Here is a 24,633-nt window from a genome sequence, read left to right as displayed (position 1 = left end):
TACAACGATAGATGAAAGGTTAGTGTCATTCAGCAGTTCAGTAAATAACGTTCCAGGATTAAAAACAATTAGCGTGTAAATTTTGAATCTTAGTGGAACGTAACAATAACAATAATGAACCGGTGTTTCAAAATCTGTCCCTAAAAAACACAAAAAAATGCATTTTGAACTTGACTGGTAGTCACTGTCTACTAATATAAACTATACAATAATACAGGTTGCATAAAAAAAATTTGTTCAATAATTTCTTATGTTAAATAAGAAGGATTAACCAAAGAACAACCGAGAACCATGGTATATTGGACAGCAATGATGATCATTAACTTAAACTAATCGTAAAAACTATTCCCAGTCAAGCATTATTTGTATTCTGATTAGTGACTAACTTTGAGTTAAATTTTCACAGTTCTAGTGAAAATCCACGATTTGTGGAGCTCAACCATGACAAGAATGAACTATTTGCTCGATAGTTATGTAATATCGATAATCGACTAAAATTTAAATTTCAAACGATTGTATACTAATTCAGAAGTCTTAAGTTTGATCTCAGGTAAATTCATGAATCCAAACTACTTAAGACTTATATACAAAGACAAAACACATAGACTAATGCTACCTGACCTCCATTGGTACCTTCATTGAGAACAAAGATCTCTCATGAATATAACCTACACTTTTTATTTATTCACTATTCTTCATTCTATTCATTTCCTTTACATTACTAATACGTATTTATGCACGTATCTATGTATGCATTCATATAGACGTATACATGTATACAAATAATTGCTTAACATTTAAATTTTATTTCCATGATTTCCATTGATATAAATAGTTTTACAAACTATTTACCAATACAAAAAGATTTGTTCAGTTTCTTTAATGACTTCATTTTGTAGCCATTACTTTCGTTGTTTTTTTTTGGACTATTAAAATCAACTTGTTTTTTTTCCTCATATTAATTAGGGAACTAAATAATTCGTTCGCAATGCTGAATTATTATTATGGATTTTGTTAGGGTTGCTATAGTTTTAATAATCTTCAGACACTGATCTATAATAAACAAAAGTGTTATATATATATATATATATTCTTATTATTATTTACTAAAATAAAACTTTCTTTTTTCTCGACGATTTCCTACTATGATTAACATAAAAGGTAATGATGATAGTCGGTTATAGTCAGGGTAACCTTGTTACAAACTGTTACACATATTACGACTAATACTACTACGCTCCTCCCCTCCCCTCCTCCTCCTCCTCCTCCTCCTATTATTATTACTACTACTACTACTACTAGTAATGATAACAATAAAGTTGATGTTTTGAAACAGGTGTTTCCATAAGAAGACAATATTATCTTGCATGTAATTTCTTGTTTACAGTCCTACATACACACATTCGTGCCCGCTACATGTTTGTTCGTAATTAAACATATCAAATGAAATAACATATTGTGAAGTCAATTTATTTTTTATTCTTATTTCTGTCTGTAATTAGCTTAAAGTAATTAAATAGCCGATATTAACTACAGGGTAACGTTTGGTTTCTTTTTATTATTATTATTATTATTATTATTATTATTGTTCTTTAATCATGGTAACAAAATGTGGCGTATATGAAAATGCAGAATCATTATCATCATCACCATCTCTATTGAATCCATGATCAGTAACAGCCAGATGGATTGGTAATTATGTAAAAATGCAAAACACTATTATTATTATTATTACTATTACTATCAATACCAAAAGTTTTATATTCCTCAGGTGTGTAAACAATTCTACTTTTGTACGCCCAAATGGTATAAAATAAACATTAGTATTTTTTCTGAGTTAAACTTTTTTTTACTGATGTTGTCCAGGTAACTTATGATAGATTTTATACACTGAGGAGTTGAAATTTATTGGATAGATGCAAATGGGATATGTCATTGAAAGTTGTACAGTTATTTGAAGAAGAAAAAACAATAGAAGTAATAATATAAACAAATAACTAAATAACCACACTAATTAAATTCATTTTGTATTGTTCGTTTGGAACTGTCCATTGATGTTTAGAACTGCAATTGATCTGTCTCTTATTGGTATATGTACATCCTGTGCTGATTGCTTCAATATTGCCCTAGGTCACAGCCATTATAAGCAGAGATGAATGGTGACTAACGTTGGAACCCAGGATGAGCATCTCGTCTTATTTGGGACTCATCAGCTGGATGTAATGGCATCCTAGAGCTGATGTTCACTCCGGGACTCGTACACAATACCGTTCTCTTCAACGAACAATACAAAATGAATTTAATTAGTGTGATTATTTATTTATTTGTTTATATTATTACTTCTATTGTTTTTTCTTCTTCAAATAACTGTACAACTTTAAATGACATATCTCATTTGCATCTATTCAATAAATTTCAATTCTTCGTTGTATGGAAGGAAATGACAGGAAATGACTCACATTAATGTAATGTATTGAAATAAGAATAGAGAGGTCAATCATGTACAAAATATCCGTAATTTATTAAAATTACCACATATTCTTACAAATGATAATAGATGATAGTTTTTCTCCACCACTAATTGGTTGAATTAGTTAAATATAGACAAGTTTAATGTTATGATGTATTCCAAACATTTAGTTAAGACTGAGAAGCTTAAATACTTCCAAATTTGATCTTCTTTACAGTTGAGGATATGTATAGTTAGAAATCTTCAAAATGAGCCAAAATACCGGCTGATCATTGGTTTTTAACATTTTTTTAGATGATGTAACTCGGTGGTAAAGATTAGCATCTAGTAATTAATTAATACTGAAATCATACCGTATTTTCAAAGACCTGAATACAATATTTGTCCTGGAGTTCTAGTGAGAAGTAGTGACCACTGAAGTTCAACCGTGTCAGTTGTAAGATAGTAACTCACTGATGATAATGGTGGATGTGTCACCCAATTTTGTGGATTAGTCGAAGGTAGACATTAACACCATCGAATGCCGGCTCAGTGGTTTGGAGGTTAAACGTTCGTACGCGAAACTGAAGGCCCTGAGTTCAAACCTCGTGAGGCGGGATCGTCGATGCACACTGCTGAGGAGTTCCGTTATAGGGCGAAATGGCCGTCCACTGCTTTCAGGTTTTCCATGGTGGTCTAGCTTCAATTGACTTTTTATCTCAACTTTTGAAATGACTACAATCTCCACAAAACCCCTTCTGATACTCTTAAAATGTTACCTACTTATAAGTAGTAAAAGATTAAACAACAAAATGTTCCTCAATAGAAACATGTTAAGAATTATTTTTATTTATTAATTCATTAGTTATACTATTAATAAACCTAAATTATACATACTGGTTTTCGAATATGGTAATAATTTAAATGTGATAAATATAATGAACTGTCCAATTGGTCATTGACATATTCATAAATGATTTCATATGTTTCAATTGTAATAGATCTAAAATAAGTTCTTTATCTTCTAGTGTCACAGAACATTCAGATGAATAAAATGCAGAAATAATAAATTGATAATTAAAACTTTTTATAATTTGTTGAAATGAATGCTGATTATTAGTTGAATCATTTGAAAGGTTCATTTCAAATTGAAGTAATAATGTCCCATGTTGTGATTGTCTATGACAATCTAAATATACCTATTTGAATTAAATGAGGGAAGTGAAACAGTAGGGAAAAAGGGAATGAAATGAAGGGTAAATACCATATATATAATGTGTTCGATTATAGTTAACAGATTATTTCACAGAAGGATAATCAATTTGAATCTATATTAAGTATTGGACTAACGTGATTACATGTAAATATAGAAAACAAACTAATAATTAAGAAGAATGTATTAAACTTCATGATATCCACATGTTATGGTCTTATAAACGAGTGGGAATTCATTGCTAATATGATATTTTGGAGATTTTCCAATTACTTTGGAGTTAAGTCACTTTATCGATTGATATTAGATAAAGAGTATTTGAAAAACAGAGATTGATGAATTACTATTGTTTTCGTTGTTATGACACGTTACTACTAGATATTTACCAACTCACCCTGTGATCAAACCAAAGACATCTAAGTTTCATGGTCAATAGAGCATTGTTAAGTTGTTCAGTTAGAAATTAATGGTTCATATATATTTCGAATTCAGGTGTCAGTTACTGTTTTATTCAAATTGATGGAATTTCATTCTTTGATCGGAATGGTTCAATTATAGAACTTTTCTTGTACTTTTGAACAAAATTATCAGTATAAACTTTATGATTTGGTTGACTTCATACATTACAATGGTCTGGAGTTACGGAATAGAAATCATTGTATCCTGAATTGATAGCTCTAACCATGATATCTGAACGTATTGGATAGATAATATTCAGGAGTCTTATGGAGTAAATCAGTTTAACCGTTTACGTTACGTTTATTCTTGATAACCCTCCGACTTATATCATTACTAGTCGAAGTTAATCCCAATTATTTAAGAGTATTTGTAATAATTACATTGTATCACATCTTAACCAAATTACATCATTTGAATATACTGTGTGTAGTCATACTTTTTTTAGAGAAAATATTAGAAAATTATGTGGAGCCCAATACCTCTGGTTTGCTAATATGACTACTTTGATTAGTACATATTACTTAGTATTAATTCGAGTGATTTATACCTATTCGTAGAAAGGAAGTAATAGGTTATTGAAAGTCACTTATTCAGCATAGAATTTATTGATTAAATGAATTGACTATCAGAGGAAATTGAAGGCTTATCAAACATACTATCTACCAAATCAGTTATACTCTAACCCTATGTTCTCATTAGAATTTAGGTTTAGTCTTCTACTTCTAGGACTATTCATCACTTAATTCATGTCTGTAGTTCATCGGATTCTTTAATGACAAGTTATTTATTTGAAGTTTTTTGAATAAACTGAATACTTACAACAAAGGAAAATGTTTTTCATTAAGGTATCTGATATGTTTTGAAATAAATTCGCCGAGACTATAATTCATGGACGAACCAATTAGATTTACGTTAACACGTCTTACATTTTGGCGCGACATTCATTCACCCATTTGGCTAAATAGAGTTTTGGCATTATAGCTGATGTCAGTTCGTGATGAAAACCCTAAATATAGTTCCTAACCTAAACCATCAACTGTAAATCATAATCCTTATTCTTCAAACTGCTTTATAACCCTCAGTTAGCCCTAGTATATATGTGGACACTCTAAAGGTTAGCCTAGCGTTGTTCAAAAGTCGTCCATAAATTATAGTCTCACCATAAATTTCTAGAAATATAAATCTAGACTTGGAGGGAATGTAATTTTGTTTGTCTGCATATATCTAATATCAAAATGTACTCTTCTTTCCCATGTTATTTTATTCTATTCTATTTTAAAGTTTAATGAAACAGACTAACTTTGATATTTTTAATCTTCTGATTATTCAACCATATCTGACATGTTTCAGGACCTGTGAAAACAAGGTAAAACAAGAGTTATTTTAAACAAGAGACGTTCTCTTATTAACAATAATAAAAGTTATAATGAAACTAAGATTTTTTTAAAAACCAAAATGCATGTTTCATTACTACGATTGTAATGAACGAGAACACAGATAGGGACAACCAAAATAGTCTAGTACAAAATTACAGAGTTCTTTAGTAAAATGTGAAAACCAGTACTTCATTTGAAATTCTTGCATTCATTCTCTCAAACTTCGTTGTTCCTACATTGCCATAACAATTACTCACTGTTCCCGTCCATTTAGATTCGATCTTCCCAACCTTGTTGCCAAGCCTTTCATTTCTGATTAATGTTATATACTACTTATATCTGTCGACATAAGTAGCATAGACCACACTACTACTAGTACTAAGCTATAAGGTTATACTAAATATTTGATGATATATTACTTACATATAATAATTTCATTTGATTTATTGTTAATATGCAAATTCCAAATAAGAAGTCCATTTACATTAACTGGGTAGAAAGTCTCTGAGATTCTAAAATGTAAATATAACATTTTGAAATGACCGCTAATTGTATATTTTTAAAAAAACTATTGACAATACACTAAAAGTAAAATTTATTATTCGTAAGACGAATAAGGAGGAAAGTTCTCTTATTACATCATTTTTCAACAGATATATAAGTGGTATGCTGTTAAGTGTTCAGAAATGTTTGACAGGAAATCTTATACATAGATTTCGTGTTCATTGGGATTCATCAGTGATATATATCTAAAATCTTGAGGAAAATGATGTACCTAAGTTGATTTAGACCTATATCGTCTAGTTTAACAGTCCGAGACATACAGGGTTCCTTGCTGACTGCCTCTAACTACCTCATATCAGTACATATTACGTGAGAGATCAAGTCACTTAAATTAGTGACCACATTCTAACTTGATTGCTAGAATTCAATTAGGATTTAGGTAACTAGGCACATATGACGTTGGTCATTGCTTATTGATAAGTCAGTGTAAGTGGTTTTCTTGTAATATTTTGTATGATTACAGAAGTAATTTCATCAAAAGGTATCTGAAAAATTGATTTCACACCCTGAAATTCCCCCTCTGAAATAAAGAACACAAATCTTCCTATCAGTTATGATAAATACTTCAGAAATTATAGTAAGTTTTGAAACCATATGGTATCAATCTCACTCATAAGCCAACGTAACCAGTTTGTTCTGTTTTGCGCAAACCGAAAGATGCAACACAGAAGTCCGATAACCTATTGAGAAACAGGAAATATAAGATAGCTGTTTCATCTTAGTATGAGATATCCGAGACTTATAGGCTTTGCTCTGCGCTTGTAACTTTTGGACTCCCGAGTTACCACCCAGTAGTTACCATTTGCAACCTCAATCAATTCAAGCCATTGAGTTACCTTTATTAATTTACATCAGTGTTATTTATCTCACGTCTTCTATGGTTGAACTTTACTGGTCAAAATTCACATTAAAACTCTGAGACCTAAAGATTTTATGTCTTATCCCTGATGGCATCTTGGATATGTACTGCTAATTAGTGATTTTAAACAGGTATAAAGTGAATATTCAGAAATGTTTCGTTTTCAATAGTTTCCTAGATAATATCATTTCTTGATGTGAATAACTTTCAAACTGAAACAGAAAATATCTATGAAAATAGAATAGATCAAATAATAACATATTGCCATAGAATTAAAAATGGGAAGTTAATGAATTAGTGTACTGAACTTAATGGTTTTAATGTTCAGATCTGTTCAATCATAAAAAAAAGTTATTGGACAATTATCAGAGTAATACAAGTTCTATTATCCTTTATGTTTATTTGTATTCAATGTCAGACAAAAATATATAATGTTAATAGATACACTTAAGCTAGTAATGAGACATCATATGAACTTCAACACTGAAATGAATGCACATTCAGCTGATGTACCACATATATGATGAACTAAATATCCTGGATCCTCACAATCCGCATATTCTGTCATAAAGCAGCCATATTATGACTTACTAATAATCTACTACGTTAATCATCTATTAATCATCCCAAAAAGTTATAGACTTGTAGATGTGTGCAAAGCTGATGAAAATTAGCTTATTTAATTCATACTTCAATTGAACAAGAAGCAATGGTATCATACTGTTTACTAACCAAACTATTTCGAAATATGTAGACACTTGAAGTAATCGAAACTTTAATAATATATCGTATGAATCATTTGTAAATAGTCTTCTGTAATTAGGAAATGTCGATTTCAGTTTCAGAAAATCTGAAAAAATGTAATCATCTTTGGGATATGAAGCTAATTAACCCTGATAAAGGGAAGTCCAACTGTTTGTCTGATATATGGATTACTTTGACGCTGAAAAATCTTCATATTATTAAGAATGATTTGCAGCTATAGTTTACGTAGTCTGATAATCTATATACATTAATCTGCCGTTAAGTAGTAACTAGTCTCATAGTTAATCCCCAACAGTGAATAATTTCCAGAGTACGTTGGAATATGGTACAACCAGTTCATTTGTAAGGAGTCTGTCAATTGCAGTGAATGATGTGAGTTCAAATCGAATGAGATGTGTCAATTCCGTCAAGATTGTTGATAAGTCTTGATGAGGAGTGCTAACTATCAGAAAGCTTAGGGCTTCTTGACTACTGTTATCGATTATTCAAAACCTCCGGCATATTTCGTTGTTTAAAAGTTTATTTATTTAAAAAGGATTCCAACAATCCTTTTAATCAAATTTCTCAGACATATATTCATATTACTTGTAAGCAAGTGTCTTCTCCAATACAAAGTGATTCTTAACAAGACAAATAATTGACAACCTTGCAAAATTCACATATCTCTATCCCCAATGAGTATGTAATCGAAGGTCATAAAGACTTCATTTTACAAATTCTACGGAACATCAGTCCTTTTTGCCATCAAAATGCTCTCTGCTTGGGGCAACACACTTATCATGCTTCTTTCTCTATCACATGAAATATCCGTGGTAGTCCTTACGAATCTAAGTCTTCAACGGTTTTGTCGTACCATGTTCTATTGTCTCTTTAAGTCCTTTACTAGAGTTAAGTACCTATATGGTTTCTTAGAATTTTGTTTATCATCAATCAACTAGACAGAAAATAGGCAATCGGAAGGCAAAAGAGACGCGACACGTTTATATTCTCGTCAACACAGGAAGTATATGGTGATCCTGACCTCCAATCGTTCTCATAGAATTCATGCATAAAACTGAGACTAATAGTCTATGCTATATTTGTGTAATCAGACTTCAATATCTCATGAATTTTATAGGTTGTTCTCCTGAGTTTCATTGATAATCTGATGTGTTACTGTTTAGTTCTTGTAATTATTGAACAAAATTAAACAAATACATACATGAAACAAATTTCATGAATACCTTATTTGTTTTCTGTCGATATTGGAAACATCCAGTATTGAATGATTGATATGAGATTTCAGTTCACTTAGATCATTTACAGCTTGAAAATTATCATTAAAATTGGATGAATCCAAAAGTTTATCTTCTAACCATAAAGGATTGGATGATTGTTGAAAATTATCTGACAAATTATATTGATTTTCTTGTTTACATTTTATATCATTATGATTTAATTGTTTACGTGTATGCGCTAGAAGGAGAACAATTCTGGACATAGTCTGTATAATAGAATATTGAAAACCAAAAAGAAACATTTATACGAAGAGCTATAAAATCATTGTATATTGAAGTAACTCAAGGTAGGACAATAAACAATCTGATACTAATCAACATATGCTCACTAGTGACTGGCTTCAAGAGATATATCCTCGAGTTCTAGTGAGAAGCAGTGAACAGTGGAGTTCAACCGGGTCAGTTGTGAGGTAGTAACTCACTGATGACAATGGTTGGATGTGTCGTTTAATTTCGTGGATTAGTTGAAGTTAGACATTAACACCATTGGATGCCGGCTCAGCGGTCTAGTTGGTTAAGCGTCTGGCGCGAGACTGGTAGGTCCTGAATTCGAATCCCGCGGGGCAGGGTCGTGGGTGCGCACTGTTGAGGAGTCCCACAATAGGACGAAACGGTCGTTCAGTGCTCCCAGGTTTTCCATGGTGGTCTAGCTTCAATTGGCACATAATCTCAACTGTTGAAATCTGAAAACAGTTTTGACTTAAACCATTGAAAATCATGTAACACTGGATGTCTAATTTGTCCAAAGTTCCGAACCACTATTCACTAGTGCACATACACACACACATTACCTCAAGATCTTGGGGATAATATGTTCTTTAAAATATTTAATTGTCATTTCGTAAAGTAAACCCTCAAATTAATTTATTCGTGATATTACTCCATAATCATCCAGTCATATGGTTGTCTCAAGCTAAGATCCCTTTATTTTTTTATAACTATCTGCTTAATGTCGATTATGAACGAAAAATGTCTTCATGCTACCCTAATCTCTGCAAACCAGTAGCTTGGAAATGGATTTCCAAAATGCCATTAAGAAACTGTAGCAGCTGGGGTTAAGTGAAGTTAGAAGTAAACAAGGTACCATCGATTATTATTGATGAATATCATAGTATTTAACGAAATCCCAAGTGATGGAAATTTAAACACTGAATCTCAACTCAGTAGTCTATAAATAATGTGATTACCATCAAATATAAATGCCCCGTATTCAATTCCACATGTAGGTTTATAGGTGCCGGTTAGTGAAGATTCCTAAACTAGGTCTAAACAACTATTCGACTACTTCCTAATTCTAATTAATATCAGTCTGAGGTTGAGCATATCCCAATATAATAATGGCTACGTTATTATATCAGAAACCACATAATTCTAATATAACTGAAAATGAATTATATGCATTAAAACATCTGAGAAATGATAAGACAATTATCATTATGAGAGCAGATAAAGGGAACACGACAGTTATTATGAACAAATCGGACTACGAGGAAAAAGCCAGGGAACATCTACAAGAGGGTTCGTATGAACTAATTAAAGAAACGAAAAGTAGAACGACGCTTACTAAACTTAAAGCTGAAACCAGTAAAATCTTGCAGACGTTATAGGTTAAACTAAAATCGACATTATGGTTTATGTTATAACCAAAGAGTTGTAACCCTTGTAGATTCTATAGACTTCCAAAGATTCACAAGAATAATACTCCACTAAGACCAGTGGTTGATTTTACAAATTCACAGACGTACAATCTAGAGAAATACTTAGCTAAGATACTTAAACCGTATGACAAACTGATTAGTCATGAAATTAAAAACTCTATGGAATTCAAGAATATTATCGATACCATCTATGTAGAAGAGGATGAAATATTGGCAAGTTTTGATGTATCTTCCTTATTCACTAATTTACCTGTTAATAGAGCGTTGGATATTATTTATGATTGTTTAGAATCTGACTCAGATATGAATTTGCGACGCCTATTAGATCCATCTGAAGTTATTAAATGTTTGGTATTATGCTTAAGATCCACCTTATTTACATTTCGAGGAGACCTTTACAGACAGAAAGAAGGTATAGCAATGGGTTCACCAGTTTCTCCTATTGTAGCGAATTTATTTATGCATTCCCTAGAAACAAGTGCAATCACAAGATGTGTATGCCCACCAATGGTCTGGTTATGGTATGTAGATGACATTTTTATTATCATTAAACGGGATGGCTTAGAAGAATTGTTTGAAAATGTAAACAACATTTCGGAAAGCATTAAGCTAACGAAGGAAGTTGAATCCGTTGACCACAAACTAGCGTTTCGCGATTGTTTGGTTGAACGAAGACAATCATAAGAAGTTGAAAATACATGTATTCAGGAAATCAACACATTCTGAGAGATACTTAGATTATGGTTCGGCTCATGCGCAGTGTACGAAAGTCAATGTTGTAAAAAACTTAATGAACAGAAGTATTAGGCTAGTTACAGATAAGAAAGACCAACAAGTTGAATGGAATGGAGTATTGTCTACAATTAGGGATAACAACTACCCAAAAGAGTTTTTAAAGAAGATTGTTAGAAATGAAAGAAAAATTAAACTAGAATGTATACTGAAAGATTGGAAGTCCACAGTGGTCATCCTATACCGTAGTGAAACATCGGAAGAAATCAAGCGGATTCTAAACAAGCATGATGTAAGAGTGTATTTTCGGGCATGTGACACCATAAGATTAGCATTAGTTGAAGTTAAAGATAGGTTCCCAAATGAAGAAAAACGAAATATTGTCTATGAGATCGACTGTCATGACTGTAATGCAGCTTATGTGGGAGAAACATCCAGACAATTGAATGTAAGGTTGAAGGAACACAAACAGTGTTTGGAAAATGTTCCCAAATCCTCGGTTGACTTAAAGAAACTTGAGAATAAGTCTGCGATCGCGTTACGTGCGTTAGAAGCAGGACACAAGATTAATTTTGAAGGGACCAAGATACTTCAGAAAGGCTTTAACACTCATGAAGAAAGATTGACAGCAGAAGCGCTGTATGTATGGGCGAACAAGGACAGCCTGAACCGAAGGGATGGTATTCAACTAGCGACTACTTGGCAAATATTCGTTGACAAGTAATTGGACCCTTTCTTTATTCAACCTGTTTATTTCACATACATCGTTATTTTTGACTGATTTCAGTGAGTTTTTGACTGTAATTAATGTAAGTTTTAGCAATACACAGTTATGTACTTATGATTCTCATTTTATATGCACATGATTCGGAAACAATTTTCAACCTTCAACTTGCACTTTTATTTTATTTATTCCTTCAGATAAAAACATATCACCGAATATCAAACATTAATAATTCAATCTTACACATACATACACACACACACAGACAATTCGTTCAGTCATTTATTTTCACGCCGTGAACTTTTCACATGATTCTCATTTAACTGACTCATGTTATCCCATTTACTAAAAATCAACATTCAAATATGGTTGGATTAGCACAGTATAGATTTGATTGTTAAAACGCTATATATTCCTTTGATGATTTTAATTACGATTATTGCCCTGAGGAAGTCCAGACAAGTTAACCGGACGAAACGTTGGAATTATTTTAAAATTCAACTGCCGAGATTATTTCAAATATAATTTTCACATATAATAACTTATCCCAGTATACTGATTGAGATCACGAACCGATTGTTGTTAGACCACCATTAAAAACCTGGAAGCATTGGACGGCCATTTTGTCCTACACTGGGACTCCTCAGTAGTGCGCATCCACGATCCCTTCCGTGGCCATCCAGTGAGGGAATTCTCGGAGTTCTAGTGAGAAGCCGTGAACATTAGAGCTAATCCGTGTCGGGTAGAGACAGGTATCTACCTCAGTACAATGGAAGATGGTCGCGCAATCTCGTGGATTGGTGGACGTTAGACATTAACACCAATGGATGCCGGATCAGTGGTGTAGAGGTAAAGTGTTCGCGTGTGATACTGAAGGTCCTGGGTTCTGATGCCTGGTGCGCACTCCTGAGGAGTCCCACAATAGGAGGAAACGGCTGTTCAGTGCCTCCAGGCTTTTAATGGTGGTCTAACATCAGTCGTTTCTTGATCTTAATAAAAAACTTAATCTCCACAATCCTATTCTGATATCTCAGCATAGTTGAAAAGTTTCCATGGAAATTTATTCCCTTTGTAGGTTGTATTTGTCACAGACTAGATTTAATTGAGGTACATCTGAATAACAGGAATCACTAAACAGTTGTTTGATCCTAGTGTAGAAATTCTCATCAGGAACTGAACATAAGACCTCCAAGTCTCATGGGGGATACTTAGTAATTAAAACCACTGAGTCAGAATCCACTGGTGTAAGAAGAATGAAAGGATACTGTAATTCGAATCATTCCATAGTTGAAGGTTATATAGTATACAGAAAGTAAGGGCATTTACAAGGACATGAATATCTTTGAGATAGTAGAATCTTATAGAGAACATGTAAAAATTGATAAAAAACTTGACGGTTGGTCAATTAGGTTATAAGAAAGTTTAGTTAATCATTATACAGGACTTAGCAGTCACATCATTATAGCAAAATGGTTAGAACTAATTACTATACCAGTTCTCTAAGAGAGATATGTCACCTTTTGCTATTCACTAGTTTAATAGCCAAGTATTTATCATAATGAATAGATATTTTTAGTATTTCTGTAAATTGAAACTTATCCAGGAATTAATCTGATTAGCTAATAACTAACCTTTGACAATAGTCACACCATAATTATCTATACTTGAAATAATTACTAATTATGTTTACATTATGGACATTGTACATTGGTTAAATGATTCACAAAGAATAATCAGTCAGCTGATCATTAGTTCTTTCTATAATAAGTAACCTATTGATTTGAGTATTACAATACAACAAGTGTACAAAATTAATTCTTTTTAATAGACATTATTTTAAATAATTAGATTACTGATTTTGTAGTGAATCAGAACACAAGTGGAGATAATCAAATGCATTTGAATACAAAATTACAGAACATCTTAGTAAAATCTGAGAACCATACAGTAAATACTCCTGTAGTTGAAATCATGGGTCAATTGAAGCTAGACCACCATGGAAAACGTGGAGGCACTGGACGGCCGTTTCGTTCTAGCATGGGACTCCTCAACAATGCGCATCCACGACCTCGCCTCACAAGATTCGAACTCAGGACCTATCGGTCTCGCGCACGAACGTTTAATCTCCAAACCACTGAGCCGGCATCCAATGGTGTTAATGTGTAACTTCAGCTAATCCACGAAATTAAACGACACATCCACCATGTCTTCAGTGAGTTACAATTTCACAACAGACCCGGTTGAACTCCACTGGTCAGTGCTTCTCACTAGAACTAGTGAGCATACGATGATTATTATCAGAAAGAATTTTGTGGAGATTTCGGTAATTTTATAGTTGAATTCGAAGCTCGCGGGGCGGCATCGTGAATGCGCACTGCTGATGAGTCCCATACTAGGATGAAACGGCCATCCAGTGCTTCCAGGTTTTCCATGGTGTTCTAGCTTTAATTGGCTCATGATCTCAACTATTGAAATTACTATAATATCCACGAAAACCCCTTCTGATAAATTTGTAAGTTGTTGTTTATGCGAAAACATCTATGATCTAGATTTATCAATCTATGTAATGTTATAAGATTAAATGATACTATTTGTCTGATCAAACTGTAATAATAGAGTAGTGGTCATAAATTTACAGTTTAATGTCTAAAAATTATACGTTTAAATCGTATTAAGTGAAAGAAATTCATGATACATACGTAAAAGAAAATTAAAACATCCGTGTGATCAAAGTTAATGATTCTAAAGTTGGTACATCGTTGCACAAAAATCAACAACATTCAGTAGTTCAGTCTCAAGACTTCCTGTGAGAATGTAACTAAAATCTTTGTAATTTGTGCTGTGAGCATGATGCCAGTGAGCCAGTAATATGTACATTAATCACCCACATTTCTAACTTCACTCATTAATTTAAAATATAAAATTATCTGAAATAAATGTCTTTAGCGCCGCTGTAGGTATACTTTGTGAAAAGATTTAAACAGACACTAGTCTTAAAAATTAACTTAAAGGATTTGAAGTCAAGAAACGTACTTATTCCTCTGCAATAGTGTATACGATAGAGGGTGGGGAGAGTCCCCTCTCTCTTTCGAACCGCTCTAATGTGGCCAGGTGTACACAGCCACAGCCAGTGGAGTCTTACTCACTGCCCTCCCATAGTAGGAGTGTGACTTACGAGACTGAAAGAACGAAAATCCAATACCCGGAGTTTCAACTAAGTTGGTGGGTACGGAGGATCCATTTATGGGAGTTGGAATATCTTGATTCCAAAAAACGAATATGAACCCTGGAATCCAAAGGGAACAAATGGCGTATGAACCAATTGTTGGTCACCAGCTATCATGGGACTGAATCTCCTAACGTCAGTTCACTGCATTGCGGATTAGATTTCTAGGTCGAAGGCTCGGCTTGAGCCCCCGGGTAGTTTCCTGGTTCCTATACAAACTGGATAATGAGTACAATTAAAAATCTATTCATGTTTTAATTCCGATTCTCTCAAATCGTACTCAAAACTACTTGTTATTACTCGCTTTTATTTTACATTTCGTCAATTGTTTATTCTATTTTGTCCCCACTTTTTATATTCACTTATTCTTCAACTCCTACAGTAGCTCGCTTATGGTAGAAACCCTGTCCAATCTAAACGACCTGAAGTCACTGAACGATCGAAAGTTGAATGCTACCACCGAATACGGATTATAAATCAGCCTTTCTGAAACCGCGTATTCTATTCAAACTGGCCTCCTTCAACGTTCACACACAAATGCAGATCGGACAACATATAGGGTTGGTTGTCATTAGAAAGTCTTAATACCGATGGTTGCTGTCCATCCGAGACCCGTATTCAAGACTTAAATGAAGTATTGCGAATACTCTTTCCATCTGTCGCTTTGAAAAGCTTGTTTCTGTTCATTTATCTGGGGACCCTGTGGCATTTTCGTCTGGTTTTTCTGGCGTTGGTGTCGCTCTAAGCGCTAGAGCTGAGGCAGCACTGATCGATCGGATTCCCATTAACAGTTAGTTATGTGCTTTTAGATTAGAAAGTTTCATCAAAATAACAAGAAATAGGTGTGAGAAACGATGTCTTTCCATTATCTCCGTCTATACTCCAACACACTGCAGCCCAGATGCGGTCAAGGATGAGATTTACCACCAGCTAACTGTTCTCCTCCAGAAAGTGCGTTCGACAGATATTGTAGTACTAACCAAAGACTGGAATGCACAGGTCAGATGACGGTAACTGTCAACTGAAACTGCTAGTAGTCCACATCCTGTTTACGGCTTGCGCTAATTATCGGCACAGTCATCATTAATGTGTTACCTGGCATCCTCATCCTGGATCTCAAACTTGGACTGTTCTCTGGGATTGTATATTGAAGAAGGGTGTGTCTGAGAAGTTTATTGACACTCTAAAAGCCTTATATACAAACACCTCAGGCAGAGTGAGGGCATACAACCACTTTTCCCCATTATTCCATTCGAGAAGTGAGGTTAGACAGGGTTACACAATCTCACCATTTCTCTTCAGCTTTTCCATCGATGACATTCTGGAAACAGCTCTGATGGATGTAAGTAATGCACTGTGAATCTTTTGCCTGGAGAAAAACTTCTCGACCTTGAGTATGCGGATGATATTGTCTTACTGTGCGATGATACCCAACTCATGAAATCCGCCCTTAACCAGTTAGCACTCAGTGTCCGTAGGTATGGAATGTGCTTTGCACCTTACAAGTACAAAGTGCTTTTACGAGACCGGCAGGACCACAAACATGCACTCACTCCTTGCAGTGAGCAGACAGAAGTAGTCGAGAAGTTCGTGTATCTGGGTAGCTGCATAAGTGCTGGTGGCGCCATGAATGGTGAGATCAATCCACATATCGTGAAAGCTAGAGCGGCTTATGCCAATCTGAGCCATCTTTGGCGCCTTCGTGATGTTAGACTGGCAGTAAAAGGTCGGATCTACAACGCGTCGGTGGGAGCGGTTTTGCTCTATGCTTGTGAAAATCGACCTCTCCGACTTGAGGATGTTAGACGACTCTCTGTGTTTGATCATCGTTGTGTCTGTAGGATTGTTGACATTAAAAGGCAACATCATGTTAGTAATGCAGAGGTTCGATATCTTGTGTTCGGGCACAGAGACGATAATTCAATTAGTGTCACTATCTTGAGATATCGACTTTGGTGGCTTGGACATGTTCTAAGAACGTCGTCCCAGCGAATTCCACGTCGTGCATTATATGCTGACGCCGGGACTGGTTGAAAGAAGCGGAGAGGTGGTCAGTGTATGACATGTTGTCACGGTATGAAAGAAAGCTGGTGGTCCTTCATGGTTCCATGGTTAGGATCCTAGAGGTGGTGCAAAACAGTGGCTTGAGATTCTATCAGATATGGCTCAGAATAGAAGCCAGTGGCGCTTTTGCTGCAACTTTCTTTTACTTTCTTCGTAATAATTTCCACTCATCTTTTTGATTATTATCTTCACCTTCCTCTCTTGATCTCTTCATAACCTCATTTTTATTGTACCAATGTTTGTGTGTTCAAATAATAATTATATTCAAACTTGGTGACAGTCAAAAATTATTTATCTTAACAAGTAGACTGTCAAGATTTTCGTGAATATACTTTAGGAATATCGACTGTTCAAACCATATATTCATTTAGATGTTAGCATCGAAGGTTCCCTGTGATTTTTCATTCCAAAATTAGTATATAGTACGGGAAAATAAAGGGGACATTGAATAGGAGTGGAGAATAACAACTCTCCATCAAGAATTAATATTCGAGCTCTTAGAATTATCAGTGAGCCCGAGCTTAATCATTTGGAGTTTTATATTAGGACGAAACGAATGTTGACTGTCACATGGTTCTCAAATATAGTGCCACATCCTTTACTTAAACACTTGACACTGGTTTAACTACTTCTCCGTTCCGCGGAAATCTTCCAAACTACAGTCTTATACAGAATTTAAAGGGTGGGAAATATAAAGAATATGCTTTGTTTCCAATATCATTTTAGGGATAGAAGGCAAGAGTATTTATAGGTTTACGTGCGGCCTCAATATTTTAGAACTTTCTGGAAATACTAAAAAAATCAGTAATAAAATCGGTAATTTTTTGATCAAGATTTAACATATATCAGAATGGGTTTTGTGGAGAGTTTTAGAAATTTCACAGGTTGAAATCATGAGTCGATTGAAGCTAGACCACCATGGAAAACCTGGAAGCACTGGACGGCCGTTTCGTTCTAGTATGGGACTCCTCAGCAGTGCGCATCCACGATCCTGGGTTCGAGCCCCGCGTGGTGCGGGATCGTGGATGCGCACTGCTGAGGAGTCCCATACTAGAACGAAACGGCCGTCCAGTGCTTCCAGGTTTTCCATGGTGGTCTAGCTTCAATCGACTCATGATTTCAACCTGTGAAATTTAACATATCGTTCATCGTTTTCCTAAGCGTTCTGGAAAGTTTATAACAAATGATGATTTGATGAAGTATTTTCACCCTTAACTCTCGTAAACGTTTTCCAGATACTGTTATGGGCTGCGAACAGGTTGTCTACCTAAAATGAATCCATGATTATCCTTATTATCCTCATTTAATTAGACACAACGGATAGTAGCAAAGCAACCAGGTGGTCAACTAACAAAATGATATTCAAATTCATTTGGTATTGTATGTTTTAATCTTCCCATTGATGTTTAGAATTTCAATTGATCAGTTTCTTATTGGTATATATGCATCCTGTGTGTATTGCCTCGATATTGCTTTAAGTCACAAGCATTATAAGCAAAGATGGATGGTGGTTAGCAGTGGAATCCAGGACGCGCGTCTCGGCCCTCTTGGGGCTCGTCAGCTGGAGAGACTGATCAGTCATAGTCCTAAACATCAATGGGAAGATTCAAGCTAACAATACCAAATGAATTTAAACTTCACCCGATTGCGCAAGCAAATGGCTATTACAACTCAGTAGCTAAGTGGGTAGCGCGATCACGTTTGAAGCGAATGGTACTGGGTTCGAGCTCTGGAATGAATACTAACTCTAGGATGCAGGTACACCCAGATGACGGCTCCTGAATCGGGCGGAACGTTCGTCCTGGATCCAACTGCCAGCTACCATCTATCTTTGCTAAAAACGATATTCGAATTTTTGTGTTACACAAAAAAGCATTAAATTATATTTTCATAGTTGACACTAGTTATTATTTAACAGTTTACAGAATTGATTTTTCTAGTACTCCTCAATCAATTGAACGCAATTACGATAATAATAACTAAAACACATGACATACTTATCAATTAAACACGCTATCATAATCAGTAAAGACCAACATTTCAATCTCACTCATTTGCCATTTTTGACAAAACATAAAGTGCTTGTTAAAGCTTAAACTAATGGTTCATTAGTATATGCACAGATTGCGCTACAGTTTAAATAAAATTGATCTTTAAAGAGCTGGTATGATAGGAAATAATGCTTATTACAGCTAGACAGTGAGTGTGTAGTGAACAGAACACGGCTGAGGACAGTCGGATGTGTTTAACACAAGCTTACAGGACTTGTTAATAAAATCTAACAATCATAAAATAAATGCTTAATTTGCAAAATGTCCATCAATTGTCTCAAAATGATTCAGACTTCATTGTTCTTGCATTTTCATACAAATTGCATCCTGTTTCCATTCTTTACTGTTCGATCCTCTTGTCTCTCTGCTGTCAGACCTTCTGTTCACGACTAACATCATATACTACTTATGTCAATATAAGTAGCACACACCACAAGTACAGAATCAATGAAGGTCAAAATAATCTTAGATAACTGCTTGAATTTAGTTTAAGATTATCAGTCAGAAGTGCTAAACTACCACCTTATACAGTTGGAATATAACATCGTTTTTTAGGTATCATAACGTTCGAGACATTGAATCTGAATCTAATAGTTTACTTCCTCAAATTCATTCTGTGATATTTTTGAGTAACGAGTTCAATCCAAATTTCTTTAACTCCACAAATTAGTTTTTTCGCTATTGGAACTTCGGAAAACTCATCTTTTAAAGTTAATTAATAGGATAACATAACTGTCCAGTGCATTTTGGTTTACAATAGTTCTTTAATTAAGATCAGTCAGTGATGAAAATCACCATTTAAGATCGACATCTATTGGAAATTGTTTAACAGATAAGAATTTTTCGAAATAAACAATCAATGTTTAGTTCTCTGTGGAAACGTTCTAAACATTTTATCCCATTCTTATCAATTGACTCATCATTTTAAATGATATCCTATGGTCGCGATCATGAGTCAATTGAGGCTAGACCATCATTCAAAACGTGGAGGCACTGGACGGCAATTTCGTCCTATCGTGGGACTCCTCAATAGTGTGCATCCAGTGGTTAAGCGCTCACGCGCGAGACTGATAGGTCCTGGGTTCGAATCCCGCGAGGCGGAGTCATGGATATACACTGCTGAGGAGTCTCGCGATAGGGCGAAATCGCTGTTCAGTGCTTCCAGGTTTCTCATGGTGGTCTAGGTTCAACTAACTCATGATCTCAACTACTGAAATTACTACAATCTCCACAAAACCCCTTCTGATATCCTATAAGTTTATTCACTGGGAATATACAATTCACAGTGGACTGATATCTTACAGTAAGTCTAGTCTGGTTCAACAATGAATTTACAGTGACAGTTGCAGCTAATTTAGTAATGATGCATCTGTTAAAAACAGGTACTCCTATCAATTGCCATTCTCATACACAAAATATTTTGGTTGTTATGCAGTTACTTACTTCGAAATGGATTAACCTAATGTGTGTGTTCATTAGATTGGTAACTAATTTCTGCGTCAATTATTTTAGTACTAACCTGAATAGTAGTGAAGGTTAGCTAATAGTAGATTAGTTAGTTAGTTATCACTAACACTGAGTTTGGTATAAATATAAGCCCAGGTTGTCATATCATTTTGAAATGAACAGTAAAGAAGTCGAAATAATTTCAGTGAAAATTATAATGAGAAGGACCAAATATTGAAAAAAATTGTTCAAGATATGAAAATAAAAATTCGAGATCTGGAGGGAGATAATAAGTGAATGTCATTGTAAACAAACCTTAGTGATGCCGTCAAAAGTCTCCAACCTTTGTTTACGGTTTCTATTTACGCGGACCACAAACAGGTAGTCTGCACTTATCAAAACGGTCTACTCCAATAGTCAGTGACTTCATGGATCGACGCTACACCTTGGTTTAGTTATTCCTTTTTTTTATTTGAACTCCTACACCACTAAACATCATTCCTCGAGGTTGAAATTGGTTAATCATACGTTGCGTATATTCAAGCTACTTCAGTCGATGTACATTTATAATATTATCAGCTGGTACGCTCTCTTTCCTTAATATGCTGTGTCCAACCTTGATATTAACCACTCGATTCTTCCACGACACGTGAATGATACTTTGAAGACACTTATAATAGAAACTCTAGCGTTTCCAGCCATCGAATAATTCACTATGAACTGCAGACTCCTTATGATTGTACTAGTTCTGATTTGAAAAGTCTATGACGTTCTTATAAGCAACGTTTCATAACTTCAATGACATTTAGATTTAATAAATAATGATTAAGTGATCGTAAGTAACTAAAATGTTTCCTAGTTAAATTTAGCAACAAGAAATAATAAGTAAATATATGTAAATCGTATCAGATCGTTTACAATGGTTCATCTACAGATTTATGCCTACAAACAGATTTTCATGTATCAAACGACCATAAGACTGGGAATATGAGGAATATACATTTTTTGTCAAATTATGGATCTAGGTAACTATAAGATTATCCCTCGTATTTTAACAGAGGATAAATAATCCAAATACGTAAGACATAATAGTTTAGTACGAGCATATTTTAAGACAGTGTTGCAAGAAATTTTCATTGTAACTATAGAACGTTTGATATCACGAGCTAATCTCAATTAGGAAACAAATGAAAACTAACGAACACTGGACAACTTTTTCGTCATACTATGGGAATTCCTTGTGGCCACTAAAATTCCACCCAATGGTTTTTACATCTAACTTCAATCAATCCAGAATATTGTGTGGTAGGTAAATGCCTCATACTTGGCATGTTTGAGCTCAAATGGTCATGGTTCTTCACTAGGAAGATTAAGTACTTACAACGAGACAGAAGGTCTTGGGTTTAACCCTCAATCAGATCACGGATGCTCAATTCTTAGGGGTCCTACACTAAAACGGAACAGCTGTTTAGTGCATCCTAGTTTTCAATGGTTACTTGAATAAGGTCAATCCATGGTGTAAACGATGGAAATTCAACAGTCTCCACAAATCTCCTTATCCAAACAAAAAAGCACTCAATTACATTGAACAATCAATTCGTTTGTTGATACATGATTATGTAATACTTAAAATAAAGTAATTAACAAGTGAATTAAAGATGACTATTTTTATAGGTTTGCCTCCAGAAATTAAAGTGATGAGATATTAACGAGGTATTTCTATTTGGATCAACTTTTACACATCATAGAGATATCGAATGTGTATTTAAGCTGAACCATAAATTACAAATGCTGATTTTCATTAATTATAAATTGAATTCATATTGAAATATAAAATAATTAAATTGAAATCTGACTAAGTTTTGTAAAGAAACAAACAAAAACTCACTTGAATTGACAAATAAAAATGGTTTCCTTTTCGTATATATTATCAGTTATTGTTATCAATAATTAAATAATAAAACTTTCAAGGTCACTGTTAATTAACGCCATATTCTGATTGGTAAATCAAGTCATGAGATTAAATGATAGTTGAATAATGATGGTTTGAAAACATGATGTACAGTATCTATCTATCTATCTATCTATCTATCTATCTATCTATCTATCTATCTATCTATCTATCTATCTATCTATCTATCTATCTATCTATCTATCTATCTATCTATCTATCTATCTATCTATCTATCTATCTATCTATCTATCTATCTATCTATCTATCTATCTATCTATCTATCTATCTATCTATCTATCTATCTATCTATCTATCTATCTATCTATCTATCTATCTATCTATCTATCTATCTATCTATCTATCTATCTATCTATCTATCTATCTATCTATCTATCTATCTATCTATCTATCTATCTATCTATCTATCTATCTATCTATCTATCTATCTATCTATCTATCTATCTATCTATCTATCTATCTATCTATCTATCTATCTATCTATCTATCTATCTATCTATCTATCTATCTATCTATCTATCTATCTATCTATCTATCTATCTATCTATCTATCTATCTATCTATCTATCTATCTATCTTTTTACAGTTTTCAAATTTTCTGATATTTATTACGATTTATGATAAGGGTTAAATCCAAACAGGCTATACATTTAATCTTCATGTTACTATCGATACAAATAAATAATCAGTTGAAAATGACATGCGATTGTGATATAGAGTTGAGTCAATCTGAATCAAGAACATGACTCTCGGATTCCTGTGTGAAATCCACAACAAATTAGATCACATAGACATTTGAGTAAGAACAACTGTTTATTTTTCAGAGTGTTTAGAATTATTAGATAACGTTTTATTGTTCGTTGAGTAAAATTGACATGGTGAAACATATTATATCTTTACTTCTTTTTATGTAAATCGCACGTAATATACAAATCAATGAGTCTTTATTTCAATTTACTTGATACATATAATACATTCTTGAAGAAATCAGTATATCAGTTATTCATCAAATACAAATCAAACTGGTGAAGTAGGAATGTTAAAACAGATTTGAACAAGCATCAAGAGAATTCAGCAAAGAAGATTTTCTTTTCGACGACATCACTGACTTAAGCTGTACATCCTTATTTATAGTTGTGTGTCTATATATATATGTCTATAGAAGGATAGAAAAGATTACAGCATAAAGTGATTCAGGAATCTAAATATTAAGTGAGGTTGTGCAATAATCAAGGGCTAAGAGAAGAATATAAGGATGGAAATAATTTACAGGTCTGAATTATAAGAGGTAATTGTCCAAGTGACAAATTAATATTTCCACATATAGCTTCTTCACACCATTGTCTTGTAATTCTGTTCCACTAACTCTTAGGTGATTCTGTCAATGAAGAGTTTGTAAACGAGGATAAGGTTCTACATAACTATTTATGAATACAAGAAAAACACCAAGGACGGTACTGTTTCGTGTGAATATATTTACATTTAGATAAATAAAGTTTAGCAGAGACATTTCTACAATATTAGGATGGAGAAACTAATATCGTACTTTGAATAACTGATTAACTTTATACGACCAAAATACGCTTACATGTCCCTCATTACTCATGTTATAAAATATTTTTGATTTGCACAAGATTTCAGTTGATTATTTGAATGGTATCTTTAAAATCATAAGGTCAATTCAATAATAATGCTTATCATGTGCTCACTAGTGACTAGCTTCGTGAGGGAATTCTCGAAGTTCTAGTGAGAAGCCGTGAACAGTGGAGCTAATCCATGTCAAGAACAGACAGGTATA

At 33.9% G+C, this 24,633-nt stretch overlaps 1 protein-coding gene across 1 annotated transcript; it reads right to left on the bottom strand.

The window, feature by feature from the left end:
- Nucleotides 1–2,320: 2,320 nt before the first annotated feature.
- On the bottom strand, nucleotides 2,321–22,906 carry MS3_00006902 (uncharacterized protein). The gene is made up of 5 exons (XM_012940747.2): nucleotides 22,752–22,906; nucleotides 8,909–9,168; nucleotides 5,921–6,009; nucleotides 5,422–5,474; nucleotides 2,321–3,648 (listed from the first exon to the last, which is right to left on the bottom strand). The coding sequence occupies exons 2-5, from the start codon at nucleotides 9,163–9,165 to the stop codon at nucleotides 3,370–3,372; spliced, it is 678 nt and encodes a 225-aa protein (XP_012796201.1). The 5' UTR covers nucleotides 9,166–9,168; nucleotides 22,752–22,906; the 3' UTR covers nucleotides 2,321–3,369.
- Between the last annotated feature and the right edge of the window lie 1,727 nt (nucleotides 22,907–24,633).

This window comes from Schistosoma haematobium, chromosome 2 (genome assembly GCF_000699445.3).
Source record: "Schistosoma haematobium chromosome 2, whole genome shotgun sequence".
Taxonomy (NCBI): domain Eukaryota; kingdom Metazoa; phylum Platyhelminthes; class Trematoda; order Strigeidida; family Schistosomatidae; genus Schistosoma; species Schistosoma haematobium.
Note: the sequence above shows the minus strand (reverse complement) of the source record. Positions and strands in the feature narration are given on the sequence as shown.

Bases quoted from the DNA above. Each gene is read 5' to 3' on its own strand.
- MS3_00006902 (XM_012940747.2), bottom strand. From the start codon at position 9,165: ATGTCCAGAATTGTTCTCCTTCTAGCGCATACACGTAAACAATTAAAT. The intron at 5,475-5,920 runs GTAAGTAATATA...TTGTTTTCACAG, and splicing joins ATCAAATGAAATTATTATAT to GTCCTGAAACATGTCAGATA. The intron at 3,649-5,421 runs GTTAGTCTGTTT...TAATTCAAATAG, and splicing joins AGAAGATTAAAAATATCAAA to GTATATTTAGATTGTCATAG.